A 17202-nucleotide genomic window follows, 5' to 3' on the forward strand; every position below is an offset into this window, starting at 1 on the left:
CAACTACAGTGGAGGCACTGGGCAAGTGTGTCCAGGCTGGGGGGAAGAAGATTGGGAGCAGGAGAAATGGGACCATCTCTTTTGTTAGCAGCTCCTGTTTGTAATAGCTTAAAAGTGAGAAGTTTCACCTGAGTTTCTTGGACCTAGCTAGTTCTTGGCAGCAAGTAAACTATTGGAGTTCTTGTCCCATGCCAGCTTTGGGAATGCCATGACAAGGGCAGCTGAATAATAGAAGTCAGAATTAATTGTCACTGTCCCTACCAGTTTGAGAAGTTGGGCATAAATTTTAGAATTAGTGTTCTGCAGATACCCTGTCTGTAAAGACAGTTCACAATTTTGTAGTTGTTGGGTTTTGGTTTTGTTTTGGGTTTTTTTGACCGTGAACCAAAGCTTCTTTCCCTTTGTAGCTCTAGAAGGTCTTCTGATATAATTAACAGGATTCTCCAGCAATGGGCATTTGTACTAGTGTGTGTGTGTATATCTATGTATGTATATAGTATGGCGAATCAAATAGGAGGCAATAAAAGCACATTGTTTAGGTTTTTATTTTGCTTTGTTTTCTGCAGGATTGGTAATTTGGGTCTTGGTTACTCAGGTTTTTCAGTAATTGCTTGGTTTTTTTCATCGTAGAAATACATTAGAGAAAAGCCATAGGGAATCAGTACCTACATTCAGAGGCTATTGTGTATGGCTGTCATTGAACATTAAGCACTTAATACACTTTCTGAAAGGGTTTTATGGGGACAAATTGCAAGTCATGTAGCATTCCAGATCTTACAGATGAAAATACTTTTCCTCTCTCAATTTGAATTTATGTAATTCATCTACTAGAGCACTGGAGTCTAACAGTCACAAAAAAAACCCCAAAAAAACCCAACCAAACTCTAACTTATATTGTAATAGATTTGATTCCTAAAAATACTATTTAGTAACTTGAAATAAAACAAAATTGTTCTGAAATAATGAGAAAGGAAAAACCATATCGTGTTTTGGTTCAGTCAGCAGACAGCACACTTCTGAAATCACAGGCTATAAGACAGTTGAACCTTGAACCTTTGTGTGTGAGTAAAATCATGAGAGGAATTTTTTTTTAAATCTGTTACAGCATCCTAACGGCACTAGATTGTATTACATTGCATTACATTACATGCATAAATCCAGTTTGAATCAAAATTTCAGTCTTCTGGAATTCCAGTTGCTTTTGATGTTTTTCATCTCTAGGTTACATCTCTTATTTGATAGTGACTTGATAAAATGGTTAATTCAACTTGTGTTTTTACGAAATAGTCTGCTAGTAGTTTGAAAAATTTTGTAAGGAAATTTTTTTTAAGGTAGGTAGAATTCCAGTGTATAAGAGCACTAGAAAATAAATAGTCAAAAGCATGCAATTTATATTGTTTATAACTGAAATACTGATAGAATTTTTAGAATAATGAGTTTTTCACACATAACTGAGAGCAAAGAAGGCTCAGTGGTATCTGAAGATAAGTCATCCACAGAAGTTTAAAAAAAATTACAACATCGGTGCCTGAAACATTGTCTTTATCTTTGGTTAAACTAGGATCCTTTTTTTTTTTTTTTTAAATTGTGAGTTTCTTTACTTCTAAATGACCAAAACTGTATTTTGGCTGTTCTGAAATGATCTAATGCATGTTTTCTGATTATGTCCTGCCTTTATCAGTATCTGTTGTCTCATAAATTGCTGTATTGTTTTATGATGTTTTTAATAGTGTGGAAAAATTGAGTAAAATTGTGCAACATTCTTTACCTTATTACTTGATTTATTTTCCTTTTCCTACTTTTTGCATTGAATGACAGCTGCTAGCCGGGATGATAGCAGAACCTGCTTTTCTCTCTGAGTATACTATCTTTGCTTTGGATCCCACCAAACAACCTAAGCCACAGAGTGATGGTGTGGTGAGTCCTCCCACCCCTCTTAGTGATGCCTTTAGCAGGGGGAGGAGAGTACTGTACTAGAAGGCAAACCTAGTGTTGCTTGTGGCTTGTTCTCACAAAGGCATCTTAACTACTCTGTTGCTAACCCTGCACTAAATTTCACGGAGGTAGTACCTGATAGCTCCTGGCTGGTGTGCTGTATGATGTGAATTTATTGTAACTTAAAAACATTAACACATTTTCTGTTTTACAGGTAACAATACACAACTTTTGAATAATTGTTGCACAAGTTTGTACGTTTGTTGCTTAGAATTCATTAATGCCATTGAAAGTCTTCCTCTTCATTTTTATGTATGTCTGTATGTATTTCAAGATAAATGGATATGATAAACATTGAGATTGTTTTTGTCTAAAAATTTTGTGCTTGTTGCTGTGTACAGTGAAAGCCTCACAATGTCATTTACTACTAATGGTAGCAGGAAATAATTATTTCACCTAGATACTGAAATTCAGCTACTTCTAGTTGGTAACCTGGCAGCTATTATTGTGAGGACAAACAGTCTTTTTAAAAATTAGGTTTTATTAAAATATATATTTCTTTGCCTGGAAATGTTTTTTTTTCATAGTATACAACTGGAGAAGCTCAGTGGGAAGAGAACAAGTAGTGGAGAAAAAGAAGGAGGCATAGGGAGGAAAGCAGCCTTCTACGTTCTAACATACACACATACAAAGCTGTATTCTTCTCATTATTGTCACAGGACTGGGATGGCATCTTTCACGTGCTTCAGAGGCATGACATTCCTGAGTCCATAGTGATTCAAAACACAGTGTTTATTTTAGAGTCCCAGCTCATCCTCATATTTCATGATTACTTTGCTTTTCCAGTTTAGCAAGTGCTTTTTTGCTGCTCATGCAGAGGCTGAAAACTACAAGTCACCAAAAGCTATAACAGGATAGAAATTTGATAAGCAGATGGACATGGCACAACACACCATGTTGTGTTGGACTTGTCTCTCTCAAGCTAAACAAGATTGGACTGAAACAGTGATTAAAAAGGTGATCGGTGGAAAGTCTTCATTTGTTGTAAAGGGTTATGCTTGTTTAGAGCATGCCCTGAGAGCACAGAATCACTACTAGCTCAGTCATGGTGTTCTTGATATTGAGCTTTTTGATGGGGAGCAAAGAGGACATTCAGACTGTGCTGAAATCTGTAGTTTTGAAATAGTTACTAGATTATTTTTTTTTTTTCCCCAGTTCTAGGTATTTTTTGACCATATTCCAGGTCCAGTCATCACTACTTAAAAGTTTCACTGCAAATTTAATTACACTTTTCTACACTTACAGCAGTAAATAGTTGTGGGATGTTTTTCACTACACTACAGAATATTCCTAGTACAGTTGCATTTTGAAAAACATATTTCTGTGAATGCTCAAATGTTGTCTTTTATATTATCTTTTAGTGTATACTTTAGTGGCAGGAATCACTTGTGTATTTATATGCAAGGCTGCATGCATAGCAAATAATTATAATGTAAGAGTTACTGCGAATGTGTTACCAATGTGTATTAATAATACATTACCTGTAAAACTGATTTTGTTCTCTGAACTTTTTGAAAGCTGTAGAGCTGTACTTTCACAGTAAGAGTTGCGGGGGGGAGAAAACAATGATATAAAAGTTTATAAGGAAGAGGAGGGCCAATTATATACAAATATATATTAAAAAAACCCATTACATTCATCTGGGAAACCTAGGTAAACTAAAAATGCAGGAGAGGGAAAGTTTCATCAACACACACTAATGTGTATTAATTCTGCTAAAACAGACCAGTATTTTAGCTGTGTGTGTGCAAGTGAAGTGTGATCCAAGAGAGTGAGCATCATAGAGAAATGGCTGTAATTGTGGAATTTTTGCCATAGATAAAGTTAGTATAAACTCTTTGCTAACTAAGCTGCACGGGTTTTGTTGCATGAAGAAACAGTTCAAATATTGTTGGACAGAGAGGTTTTTCTAAAGAAAAATTAAAGGAAAATGAGGGAAGAAAATGTGTACTAAGCTCCTTCCTTCCTCCGTAATTTACTCAATTTCGGGAATACCTGAGGGGGGGGAGAAGAGTGAAATGTTTTTAAATGCAGACATTTAAGCTTTTTACTCTTTAGGCTTACAAATCTGTTTACACCTTTGAAAAATAAATAAAATTAATTAGTTTGCATTTCAGAAATAGGGAGGTAAGGAAGCACCAGTGTCACTAGAATGCCCTAATGTGCTCCAGTTAAAACTGAGCTCTGGTTTATACATCTTAATAACAAAAAGCAACGTTTTTATTAGAGATTGTATGTATAGCTCTCTTTGGATAGAGGTATAGTTGTGTATGTTCTGTGGGTTCGTGGAGGAAAGATTTGTGTCGGTCTCCAGAAACCCTGATGTAACTCTGTTGGTTTTAAGACTTTCAAAGTGCCAGCCTGTGCTCTGTGATTCTAGTTTTGCTGAAACATCTCTTAAGGCTTATGAAAGCCTTTGAAGGCTTTTAAGCTCTTCAAAGCTTCTTGAATCCGTACTTATATATAGCAACTTTGATTAACGCTTACTTTTCACTGTCTGGACACCAGAATCTGACCCTTTTGCCCTAGAGCACAGTGACTTAGAATTGCAGCAGCTAGATACCTGTGGTGGTCCAGTTTTTATATAAAAAATTACCAAAATTACCATATATAAAAAATATATTAAAAAATCCCTTTTATGATTTATGCCAATAGAAAGTCTAATCCCAAATATAGGTTCTACTTTTGTTCACACAGATCTAATAGAAATACATCAGCCCAAATAATAGGAAAATTTTAAAAGTGGTGACATGAGTTTTAGTTTTGAAATGGCATTTTTTAAGGATTTTCATAGATCCTTAAATGGGAGCTTTTTAAGGATCTTCACAGAAGAGAACAGCATTCATGGTTTTTATATTCATAAACACCACATTAGATTTATTAAATCTACTTAATCTTGTGTTCTAAAATAGATCTTAAATATTATTAAATTTTTCTTATGAATTAGTGTACAAACCCTCCATAGTTTTCTTTAGTTCTTTTAATGGGTATCAGAATTTATGATTTTTGAAATAAGTGTTTGTAGTTAGTTTGTAATTCCTGGTAAACTATTTGTCTTCCTCTGTTGTCAGTCCAGTACTAGCATAGTAGATGCTTTGTAAATTGTGAATATAAATTTTTATTTTGATTACCCTTACTATTAACTTTCCAGTTAGGAAATGAAAAAGAACAGGTAATGGAGCTGAGAATAACATGTAGGAGTGCTTTAGTTTAAAACCCAGTAAGAGCTCTTAATCTACTAGGAATAAACCCACCACCACAGGATAGTGCTCTGAAGCAGAATGCAGATTTTGTTCAAGCCAGGTGAAGTGCACTTTCCAAATCCACACAGCCTTCTTGTATGGCTGGTTATTGCTCATTTCACTTTGTCTGAATCTGGGTGACTGCTGATTTCTTCCTTAACTGTCTGGATTTTTTTCTTCTGCAGTATTTTTGTACTTCCTTAAGTTTGCTCCATGTCAAACCTTTCTGAAGCCCTTTTACACTGCATCATTTCTCTTCTACATTTATGTATGCTTATCTGCGTATCCACACAGAGTAGAAGCTGTGGGTGTAATTATGTAGCAGATACATGGATGATTGATTGATATTTCAGTTTTGTATACACCTTAGATTTTTACAGCTTGCATATAACTATCAGGGTACATCTTGATTAAAAATGAAAAGTTACACTGCTCTTAGCTGAATTCTTCATACTTTGTTCAATAGGTCACAGTGCTTTGCTTCTCTTGGAAAAAATTCATATCCAAGATGGTTTCTAGCATGTTTTTGCTATTTCAGTTTGACCTGGTTTAAACACCAGAAAACCATCTGGATTTGTACATGTTAGAAAACACCTGAACACAGGACATAGGAAAAGTGGGACAGACAGACTAGGAACAGAAATGTCTGAACTCTGTTAAAAAAAAAAAACCAAACCAAAAAACCCAAAACCAAAACAAACCCCAAACCAAAACAAAAAAACCCACAAAAAACCAAACCAACCCCAAAACTGTTGTTATCTGTTGTGTTGGTTTGGGGTTTTTTGTTTGTTTTGCTTTGTTTGGGAGTGCAGAGGAATGTGTGTGTGAAATTTTACCCAGGATGTTTTTTCCAAAAGTCTTGATTTTCTTCCTGTGCTTGTTTGGGAGTCTTAAACAGCCTGTTACCAGCACTTTTTTTCCAGGTAGTTTCCACACCCCCACCCCCCAAAATGTTCTTAAATGAAGAAAGATGGTGTGATTCCACTGTTACTCATGTTGGCTGTAAACAACACTGGTCATCAATTAGATTTTTCCTGCTATCATTTTGTCTTTTTGGTGTTTCTTTGATTTGTGCATAAATGTTACATAAATAATCATTATGAATAATTTAACTGGAGATGTCAGCATTTGCAGATGTCTCATACTAATCCATGCACACATAGCTGCTTTGTAGTTATGTGTATTGCAGCAATCTGTTTTGAATTTAACAAACTAGCTTGTTTGCATGAAGACACCTTAATAAACATACAAAAGAAAGTACTAAAAACACAGGCAAGGAAAAAGCACAGATGCTGTTTGTAGGAATCGGTGAATTACAGTCCTTGTAGTCTATTCCTTCTAATAGTTGTTTTTCCTCCTCTAGAACTTAACTAAACCACCACTTCCCAGATCCACAGAAAACGATGGAAGTGGACCAGCCTCCCCGCAGGTATGAGGAGGATATGGAGGATTTGTTTCCTCTTTCACTGCCGTGTTGTCTTTGCGTTATGTTGACTTAAGTGCCCAAGTGCCCGGTGTATATATCTTCATGCTGGAGTAGGGATGACAAGTACTTGCCTGTCGGGATACTAGGCTGTTTTGTTTGTGTGTAATCCCATTAACTGGTATTAAGTGTTGTCACTGATGTGTGGAGCTTTTTTTGTAGGGAGAGGTTAGCAGTATCTGACGGTGTGCTGCAGGCTGCCTGCGTTGAGGTGCATCTCATTGCTCACCGACACAGCCAGCATGGGATATGGAGTGTTAACCTCGCTTTCAAAAGTAGAGGGCATATTGTGTGGCTAGAAAGCTGATTTCTAGCTGAAGGAAAAGAACTGATAGGCTTAAAAATATTGTCACTAGTGATAAAGGTGGAGGTCATAGCTTGCTGGAGTGGGATTAGCATTGGCTCCTAGCACGTCCCCCGGCATTTGATTGTGGGGGGAACATTGTGCAGTAATGCTTTCAGATCACTTCTGTAGCACCAGCAGTATACAGTACCATAGCACAGAACGTTTTGTTTTAGACCAGCATAAGTACTTCAGGGGCATAAATCAATGACTGCATTTTATGTAAAAATAATAAAGTCATTTAAAATAAAATAAAAATAAGAAAAGGACTGTTTAAGATGGCATACTAGAACTAACTGTTGTACAAGGACTTTTACAATAAATTTGTTCTCTTAATCATAGGAAAATATCTTTGTGTCTTTGAGATAAATACAGTCGTCTGTTTAATACATGAAGAAGTGAGTCACTATTTTTTTATAAGTTTGGGACAACAGTAAATGCAACTATTTTAGTTACATATTCTTCACTTTTAAAGGGGTTACACAGAAGTACATTATTTTAGAAGTTTAAATCAGAGCTGTAGTTTATTGGATTTAGTTGCTGTCTGAAATTGCCCACATGCGGTAGTTGCATGCTTGATTTTTCTGCACAAGGAGATTATTCTTCTAAGGGAGTGGTAGCTATTTGGTGTCATGCATGTGTTAGGCAACAGTCATTCCTTTCCCCAGGTCAGGTCTCTGTTTCCTGGGCTTCAGTGTGTCTGTCTGCCCTAAAGCAGTGCCGAAGTAATTACTTGCTTTGAATTTTTGCAGCTGAGTGACACTCAGTCTTTCGCCCAGAGGCTTCAGCTCCGAGTTCCCTCCATGGAGTCTTTGTTTCGAAGCCCAGTAAAAGAGTCCCTGTTCCGCTCTTCTTCTAAGGAGTCTCTGGTACGAACTTCTTCAAGAGACTCATTGAATCGACTGGACTTGGACACAGCCGGTCCCACCTTTGATCCACCCTCCGACATTGAAAGTGAAACAGAAGAGCCTCTGGGAAACATGGACAGCCTCAGCAAAGAGCAGTTGCTGCAGCGACTGCGCAGAATGGAGCGCAGTTTGGGCAACTATAGGGGAAAATACTCAGAGGTAGGCCATGTTGTGACTGACTTACCTGGGTGGAGAGGGGAAAAAGATGAGGCTAACAGATACTGCAGGAGTGGATAACTTTTTTGTCTTCTTATCTGGAGCAAATGGATCACCTTACAGCTAACATGGAAGTTAAATTATTATTCTAAGGCTAGTTATTTTTGGCCTAGATAGGTCAAACATTTTTCTGGTAATAAAACGTGGAAATCCTTTTCTCTTGTTTGTAAATAATTTCGTGTTGTCAGCAGTAGAGATTAATTAGTGGTTACTCACACAAAGTAGGCCAGTGAAGGTTTCTGCTAAAAGCCCGTAGCAAGGGGTGGCGTTCAGTACAGAGGTGAGCATGGCTTGTACTTGCATGACAGCAAATTTTCTTTTGTTATAAAAATTGTTCTTGAAGTGCACAGTGTATATTCTTTGCACGTGCTAGAGGCAAGTGTTTTTTTTTCAATAAATAACTTTTCCCCCATAATTTCCAGGTATTCCCTGGAAGGAATTCATTCAAGTACTATTTCTTTTGCTATTTCAGTGAAAACCAAGGATATAAGTAGTTTTGCTACTCATTGTCCAAATTGTTGGGAAAAGCGAAGCTTTCCAAGTGGTGGTGTTGGATTTTTTTATTTTTTCTAAAGTGTGTGTGTGTGTTGTATGTAAAACTGGACATTTGCACTGGTTTTTACAGTTCTTTAAACGTTTGCTGCCCTCAAATACAAAAATTCCTGTGCAGATTTTTGGCTATTAGTGTCAAAATCCCTGGAATCTAAAATATGTATATAGCAATTACAGTATTCAGCCTATGCCTGACAAAACAGTTGTCTTCCATTAATTCAGTAATTGTTGTCTCCCATTAATTTTTTGTTCTTTTCCAGCTAGTATAATAAGATATATTTTTTAAAAGTTTATGTAAACAGTGTTGCTAAAATGAAAATTCTTCAGTTTGTAGGTTTGTTTTGGTGGGTTTGTGGTTGGTTGTTTGTTTGTTTATTTTAGTGTAGTCTGTCCAGCAAGTCTTAATTTTCTCTATGAAAAAGGCTTGGGTTTTTTTTTCTATTTTTGTGAGTTTAGTCCAGTTGGAAAGAATTGTTTTGCTGGAGCTTGGAAGAAAGTAGTTTCAATACATAATGAGTATTTAAGATGTAATTTTATTTTTTCTTACTTAAAGTAGGATACAAAGTTAGCATCTTAAAAATATGGTAAGGGAAATAATCCATAGTAGCCTTAGTTTTCTTTTAACCACAAAATAAGTATGACTTTGAAATTAAAAGTAATTTTGAATTATGAAAAATCCTATTTTCTTTTAAATAAGAATTTGAAGATATCTTTTGACTTTAAGTTTTCTGGTTTTGGAGTTTGGATTTGTTTTCCTTTAATTTTTCAGCAATTTGAAAATGGAATATTCTAGTTCCAAGTGCCATTATGCTACTTCAGCCTTGGACAGCTTAGGCAGTTGTGATCAAATTTTTAATTAAACTAAATTGCACAGTTACTCATGAAGTCCTTTTGTCAGCTTACAATGAGAAATATTGTCCACTTCCAGTCTTTCTTTGTCTGCTGGGTATATGCAAAGCACATGGCATGAGAACATTCAGTATTACACAGACCTTTTTTGCTAGATTTCTAAGTGTATTTTCTAATGCATACTCATTGTAAAATTAATTTTACTTAAGCTCTCTGGGACATGTACCCTTAAAAATGTACATCCCTATGGGGTAGCTGTCTGGGATGTAACTTCCTGATACAGTTGGGTTTTGACTGCCTGTATTGAAGCACTGTTCCTAGAGGTCTTTTCAGTGAAGGGAAAACTGTGCATGAATGCCTAGTAACCTCATTCTTTTGTCGTGTAGGCTTTATTTTTTAATACATTGGAGTTACTTTATAGATGGAAAAGGGAAACATTGAGAAAATTTAAGTACGTTTCTGTCAGAAGAGCTTTCTCAAGTGAAGAGTTTGAAAATGCAGATAGTGTTACAGCTAAGCAAATTATTTTGATAGCTGTAAGCAGATGCATTATCATCATTATACCTGATTTCTGTATTTTAGCTAGTGTCCGCTTATCAAGTTATCCAGCGGGAGAAGAAGAAGCTACAGGTAAGCATTACTTTTCATCCTCTTACCTCAAGGCTTTTCTGAATCTTAAAATGTGTAGTGGAAATAGATTTAATTTTCAGTGTATTGTGTGTGTGTTTACACAATATGTTGTGTGTGTGTGTTTAACAAAAGACTTTCTTAGCTGGGGTTTTTAAGGTAGCCAAGCTAATATTGGTTTGTCAACATAACTGTGAAGCTATTGCAATAAAAAAGTCTGGAGTACATCATCTGAGTTTAGGTGATAGATTGCCAACCCACAGCTGACAGTTTATGATAATACTTACACATCAAGCTTGACTTGAAGGAGAAATAGAAATCATTAATTCTTCTGCTGAAATACTATTCTATGAATTTATTTATACTTTATATATAAAGTTACATTTAATACACCTGATGTTTATTCTTCCTTTTTTTTTAAAGGGCATTCTAAGTCAAAGTCAGGATAAAGCACTTCGCAGAATTGGAGAACTGAGAGAGGTAATTTCCTTTATTGATTGAATATTTACTTTATACCACACATACATAGGATCTTTCTCTGCCTAGCATTTGATTTTTTTTTTTTTGTTCACCTTACAAAATGTTTTCTATTGCACAGCAGGGTTTTTTACTGTTTGTTTTTATTTGTTTATATGGGGTTATTTCTCCTGTTTCCCATTCAGCAGCTTGTTGTCATACTCCAAGACAGAGCAGTTCATCGTACTGACTGAACTGCTTTTCTGTTCATTGTGAAATAGGTAGATATGTGTGTGGTTCTTGCAGTATTGTTGGGCCCAGCAGTCGATGTTCCCGTGCAATTTGTTGTTCTTCTAGTATTGAGAAATACTAATGCTAGGTAAATACAAGCAATAGGCACTTTAAAAATAAAGATTTTAATGACTATCAGTAAAAAAATTTAGGATAAAATTTAAAAAAAAATACTAATTTTGATCTCAGTTATGATATTTACATTGCTTTTATGGATTTGTAGTGTAGTTTGATTTCAATCATAAAATCAGGTAGGTTGTTTTATGATTATTATCCCCTTAGGTTACAGTGAAATTAAAAGGAGAAGCTCTAATGTATTTGGTATTGATACTAAACACAGGCTTAATTAAAAGACATGTACAATTTATTGGGCAGAGCAAATTAAAAGGGCAAGTTCACAAAAGCCATATTGTCAAACCCTGGTGAAGCAGAATGCGAAGCTGAAGCCTTTTTACTGTCCCAAGAGCTGGTGGAGCACCAGGTTTGGAGACGGGTGTGCAAGAGCCTCTCTGTCCATGCTCTTACCTTGCTTGGGAGCTGGGTACCAGCTCGTTCAAAGCCATAGGCTTTCTGTGTGGCTGCACTCCTGTTTTTGGCGTGCGCTGTGCCGAGCAGCAGCGCTGGCGTGGAGGTTGCAAGAGCCATGAGACCATGGTGAGGTCCCACCTTTGCCTGAAGGCAGACTAGCTCCGGGCAGTTGGGTGTCTTGCCTGCAGACAGGGGCCGGGGTCTGTCCTTTGAGGGTGAGGGACGGTGACTGTGAGCATCCGGACGTGCATGTACACAAGGCTCATGCTTGCCCGCAAGGGGCTGCCCCTGTGCGACCAGTTGGGCAGCCAGTCATTCCAAAGGAGGTCGCTGACAAACTGTGGGGCACTCTTCTTCAGCTCTGCTGGGTGTAATCTAGGTAAATGGGCTGGGAATTGCGTGTGCCACGGGGGTAGCATTTTGGTTCAGATCCGTGCTGCTTCTGCTGCAGAAGCTGAGAACAGTGGGCCAGAGTGCTGGGTCTATCATGCTTGTCTGAGCTGGAGCCCCTGCCTGGGCTGTCTCCCTGTCCTAAGCTAAACTGTCAGCCCATACAAGGGGAAAAGTCACAGCATTACTGACAGAGGTGGCTTGCCAGTATTTTTCTTCCAGTTCGCTACAAGGTCAAATGAAAGAAGCTCATTCTGTGTTAAGTGAAATATCTGCATGCTCCAGTGGGTTTAGTTTTCCAGCTTACTGGTATTTGGTAAAGTTTGGAAGATGTGTGTATATATATATACACACAGCAGAATTAAATCTTTGGATTGTGAAAAAGAGTTGGACATGTGCATACTTATTTTTCACCTCTTCTGTCATGGTCTTTCCGATTCATGTATATATATATGTGTTACATATAAAAATCAGAAATGTATATAAAATTTTATATATATATTTGGCATAAATTTTAATTTCATTCGTATAGATTCTTGTAGATTTAAAGATTCCTTCAAATCTAACACTGCAATTCTTTTTATTAATTGAAAAACTTAAAAAAGTGGTTTTTTGGTCTTTTGGAAGCCCAAGTGTTATAGCTTTAGGTAAAACAGACTTAAAAGAAAAATAACAAATAAGATGGTACATTTCCATTGTGGGAGCTAAAATAATAAAAAATAGATCATTAATTGATGTAACAAGTTGTTTTCAGAAATTAATTTAAAAAATCCTTTTCTTCATCATGCAGTCCATTTTCCCCATAAATGCTGAATCAGACAAGTCTCTGCTAAGAGGGCCATGTAGGAATAAATAAAGTCTCCTTTGAGGCCAAGTTGGCAGTGTGAAGTAGTCCCTGGAAGATAATGTGTCTTTTGCTTACCTTAGTTTTCTCCTGTTAGAGTAATTCCTGAACAGCAGTCTTCAAGCAGTCTTCAGTGTTCTCCTTCTCAGAGAAGGATCAGAAGGGACTTTGAGATCCAAAGAGGATTATTTCTGTGTTGGTTTCAGTAAATCTGTTTCGCACTTGTTCTTGCACTGAGCTGCTTTGCTTTGCTCAGAAGGAATTGCTTCTAAAGCTCAGAAGCACAAGGCAGAAGTGTAATCGGTAGCTGTTGAGAACCTGAGGCAATGCAGGGTTAAAAAGTGGATATAGTTACTTGGGAAGAGAGGAATAGTTTTCCCAGTGACACCTCCTAGCACTGTCCTGCCTGTGCATGACTGGGCAGGCTCAGCTCACACAGCTGTGGTTCTCAAAGCTGTTATCAGGCTCAGCTATGTCAGTCGGGATTCACTGTTGGAGGCAAGGGATAGGCAGCAAGAGAGCATGAAAGCAAGATTCAGAGTTTGAAGAAAGCATCCAGTGCCCTGTGTTTTGTCTTTTGTTGGCTTTTTAGCTTTTTCATCCTTTCTTTCTATCATCCTCTATCTTTGTCTGGCTAACAGAACCGATGTTTTTGGGTGGTGCTTGCTTTTATATAAGCGATCTTTGCAGAATAACGGTCATGGAAGTGTTAGTTTCCTGGGGTAAATCACTGGGAAGATACACATGGATGAAGTAAATATAGAAATTAAAAAAAAGTTAAAATACAAGTTTGGGAAATTATTTACAGTGCATGCATGAAATGTGTATGGTTCTGATTCTCTCAATAAGCAGTTAGATGTGAATTAATTTAACTTTAAATACATTTATTTTCTATTAGAAAAACAATTATTTAAAGAAATTAAAGTATTTAAAAGCATAGGAAGTAAATAAAAGAAACCTCCCTAAGGCAGTATTTTATAAGATTATGTAGATCCTACTAATACATTTAGGCAACATCTACAAGTTTCTAAAGGTGTTCAGCCCAAATGAATGCAAGTAGCAAGTAAATCCACATAGTTAAGTTCTTCGGCATTCTCTGGCTTTCTCAGTTGAGACATGTTTGAGGAATAAAGAAGCCAACTTTCTGCTCTTACAAATGGCATTTGTCATATTAGGATGCTCGCATGTTGAATGAGCATAAGAGAAATTTACATTTCTACTGTTTATGTTGACTTGACTTTGGTTAAGTAGATTCTTCATTTAACCACCAGTTTCAGTCTTCAACTTCCAGGAGAAATGTGTGCATGGAAATCAGTTTCCAGGAGCAGGCTTGAAGTGATCCCTACACATACTTATTTTTAGGAAGAAAGAATCCTTGATAGTTTTGCATCAAATCTCGACTCTTGCTGTTTTAATGCTGGTATTATAATGGGATGTTCTTATTATGTTGTGTGGAATGTTGTATAGTAAAAGAAATACTCTCGCTTTATGGTTGTATTTTGGGGTCGCAACTGCAAAGTGGTATTTTTAATATTATTTCATGATATTTTGATAAGCCTTTTAAATTCACATTTCATTTTTCATTTGAGACGCATTTATTTATGATTCGCAGGAGCTCCAGATGGATCAACAAGCTAAGAAACATCTCCAAGAGGAATTTGATGCTTCCTTAGAAGAAAAGGATCAACTTATTGGTGTCCTGCAAACTCAGGTAAGATACGTTACCCAACAGATGTTCTTTAAAACTGCTCTTCCTACTATTTTTTTGTAAATTATGTATTTCCTATAATGCATGTCCATGTTTTATTGCAATTGCTGCGATGATATAAAGCTTCTTGAGAACTTATGATTATCTAGAAGTTAAGTGCATCTTTGTGGTAGAGGATACCTTTGTAAAATCTCACTGATGTTAAATACGATTGTTTGATCTGCGCTTAAATACCTTTGTAATGTCTTTTATCAAGAACGTAACATTAGCAGATGTTTGAGCTAAAATGGCTTTGGCAAAATTTGTGTTTTGCTTAATTGGTCTTTGTTTCTCCACTCATAATGATACATTTTTGTTAATTGGAAACTTAATTCTGATTTTAAAAAATGCTAAAAAAATACAGACAGGTTTTTTCCTTTCTCTACTTGCTGATACCAATTTTATTTAACTCTCCCTAGTTTTGAAGATGAAAACATTATCTACTTAGAATCCTTGGTTTTTTTAACAAAAAGAACATTTTGTTTAGGTATCGTTGCTGAAACAGAGGTTGCAGAATGGTCAGATAGGCACTGAATTGCCTGATCCAAATATCCAGTCTGAACCACACGTTCAAAGTCCAACAAAAGAAATCAGTACGGAAAATACTGTGGAACCAGGAAGCAATGGTAGGTATTGCGGCTTTTTCAAGAAATCTTGACTTTTGGGGAATAAGCCTGCTGTTATTTATGATGGAGTAACAATACTTAGGGCTGAACATGTTGTGGTAAGGATGTATTTTCTAGGAGACAATTGTTTTGAAAACAGTGTGGCAGCTAGGGAACAGAATAACCCTTCTAAGATACTAAATTTTCTAAGAATTCAAATCTGATACATCTTGCCTTTGTCAATAATGATGATAGTGTTGTAATTAATGCTTCTGCTGGTAGAGGTTGTTACTATCCCCACTTAATATGATTAAGAGATTCTGTCCTCCATAAGCAAAGACCTATCCCTGGAGTTTAGAGAAGAGACTGGTTGTCAGTCTTTTTTTTTTTTTTTTTTTTCTTCCCTTCTTCTTTCTTAGGAAAAAGTAAAAGCAAAGATCAATTTTGATATTCATGCTATTGAATATTCTGTGTTCCTCACATCAAGAGGTTATTTGAGTTATGGAACTCCCAGTATTGTGTATGTTTGATTACTGAGCAAAGGACATTATAATGCTGATATATAATGAAAGTGTCATTCATTGGTATCCTTCATAGAAGGTAGGGCTCAGACAGAGGTGAACGTGCATCTTGAAATATTCTTTGTTCAGCATCTGCCATGATTTTTGTATATTAGGATGATACGAAGGCTTAGATCGGAGATTTTCTTATCCAGTGTCATGTCTTTTGTAATGCTTAGGAAATAACGTAAGTATCCGGTCCCTAAGAATCAGGGTTCAAGATGTTTCCTGTGCTGGAGTCTGCTTCTGGACTATAATGTGTAAGACTTATGGTTGTGAACTGAACCTCTGAATTTGATGCTATTTTCATGCTAAGTACTCTTACAGCCTCCACAGCATCAGAGCAGAACACACAGTAAAATATTACCCAGTGTGCTAGTTATACAGAGAGGAGTACAGCTCAGAAAGATGCTAAATGTGGCTTTTATCCTGCTGATTATAGTATTGCCAACCTGGATATTTTAGAATTAACGTCATACCCAGCCCTCGGAAAGCAGGAATCTGTGTGGTTGGCACTTGAGAGAGGTTATTTACTTTGTTTCATGTTTTTTCCTGCCTGTGAATATTCTGTTAGTAGCAGCAGGCAGGTTTATAAATAATAATGACTTTTTAATTGTATGGAAAACCTTGTTGAATAATAGTCTGGTTTCGAAGCTTGTATAGTAACTGGGGTTTTGTAAATTAATTTGAGGTAAAAGACTGTATTTACTATTCTGTGTATGTGTAGCATGTTTCTGGCAGTTACAGTAGTCACTAGGAAGTTTGGCAGACTTTGCACAACTTTCTTTAGAGACCTGTGAGTTGCCCGCCATGTGAGTGATGAATACAGATCTACATTTTGGAAACGGTGTGCATATGATAATGTTGGTATGTTGTCTTGTAGAGGGTAATGAAGATTCTGTTAAAACACTGGAAACTCTTAATCAGAGGGTGAAGCGCCAAGAGAACTTGCTGCAACATTGTAAGGAGATGATTCGGTCACATAAGGAGCGCTGCGCCCAATTAACCAACGAGAAAGAGGCACTTCAAGAACAGTTAGAAGAGAGACTTCAGGAACTGGAGAAAATGAAGGTATGGAAAATGCTTTTAACTTTATGGGTAGCTACTAAAACACAATAAGAACTCCAGTATTTCCAAACTTTATTAACAGGGCAGACCATTAAACAAACTGCCCTTGTACTTTTTTGGAGTTAAAGGTGCAAAACCCACCCGGAATGAGCACATTGAGCAACTACTCAAAAAGCTGTAAAGAAGGGTATGAAGCCTTACTGTATGAATAACCATCAAAATGGTATCAGAAATAAAGTATTTGGGGGAAGTTGGGGTGAGGAAAAGACTGTCCTAGCCCAGAAGACTAGTTACGCAGAAGGCAGTAAAGTAAGAAAAGTGGAGCAGAGCTAAACCGTTAAGACATAGTGGAAGAGGCATCAGTTATGTAAATGAAGAGAAAATACAGAAATGCAGGGCAGTGGAGAGCACAATATAGTGAAGATAACATAAGTGCAGGCTCAAAGCTAAATTAATATTTTGCTTGATATTCCTTTTAAGGCCATTAATGCCAAGTGT

The 17202-nt window shown here is 36.6% G+C and overlaps 1 protein-coding gene across 9 annotated transcripts in view; it reads left to right on the plus strand.

Annotated features, from left to right (window-relative positions):
- GOLGA4 (golgin A4) overlaps positions 1-17202 on the plus strand; it is a 69178-nt gene that overhangs the window by 12490 nt on the left and 39486 nt on the right. For 6 of the 9 annotated variants that reach the window (XM_041122617.1, XM_030008404.2, XM_030008408.2 and 3 more), the window contains 8 exons: positions 1819-1917; positions 6601-6666; positions 7816-8130; positions 10171-10218; positions 10639-10695; positions 14337-14435; positions 14959-15097; positions 16520-16707. In XM_041122617.1, the coding sequence (XP_040978551.1) occupies positions 1819-1917; positions 6601-6666; positions 7816-8130; positions 10171-10218; positions 10639-10695; positions 14337-14435; positions 14959-15097; positions 16520-16707 (1011 nt within the window). Of the gene's footprint in view, positions 1-1818; positions 1918-6600; positions 6667-7815; positions 8131-10170; positions 10219-10638; positions 10696-14336; positions 14436-14958; positions 15098-16519; positions 16708-17202 lie in introns of those variants that run through there. The other 3 variants (XM_030008407.2, XM_030008409.2, XM_030008411.2) reach the window with 3 other exon arrangements.

The sequence above is a fragment of the Aquila chrysaetos genome, chromosome 3 (genome assembly GCF_900496995.4).
Source record: "Aquila chrysaetos chrysaetos chromosome 3, bAquChr1.4, whole genome shotgun sequence".
Classification (NCBI taxonomy): Eukaryota; Metazoa; Chordata; class Aves; order Accipitriformes; family Accipitridae; genus Aquila; species Aquila chrysaetos.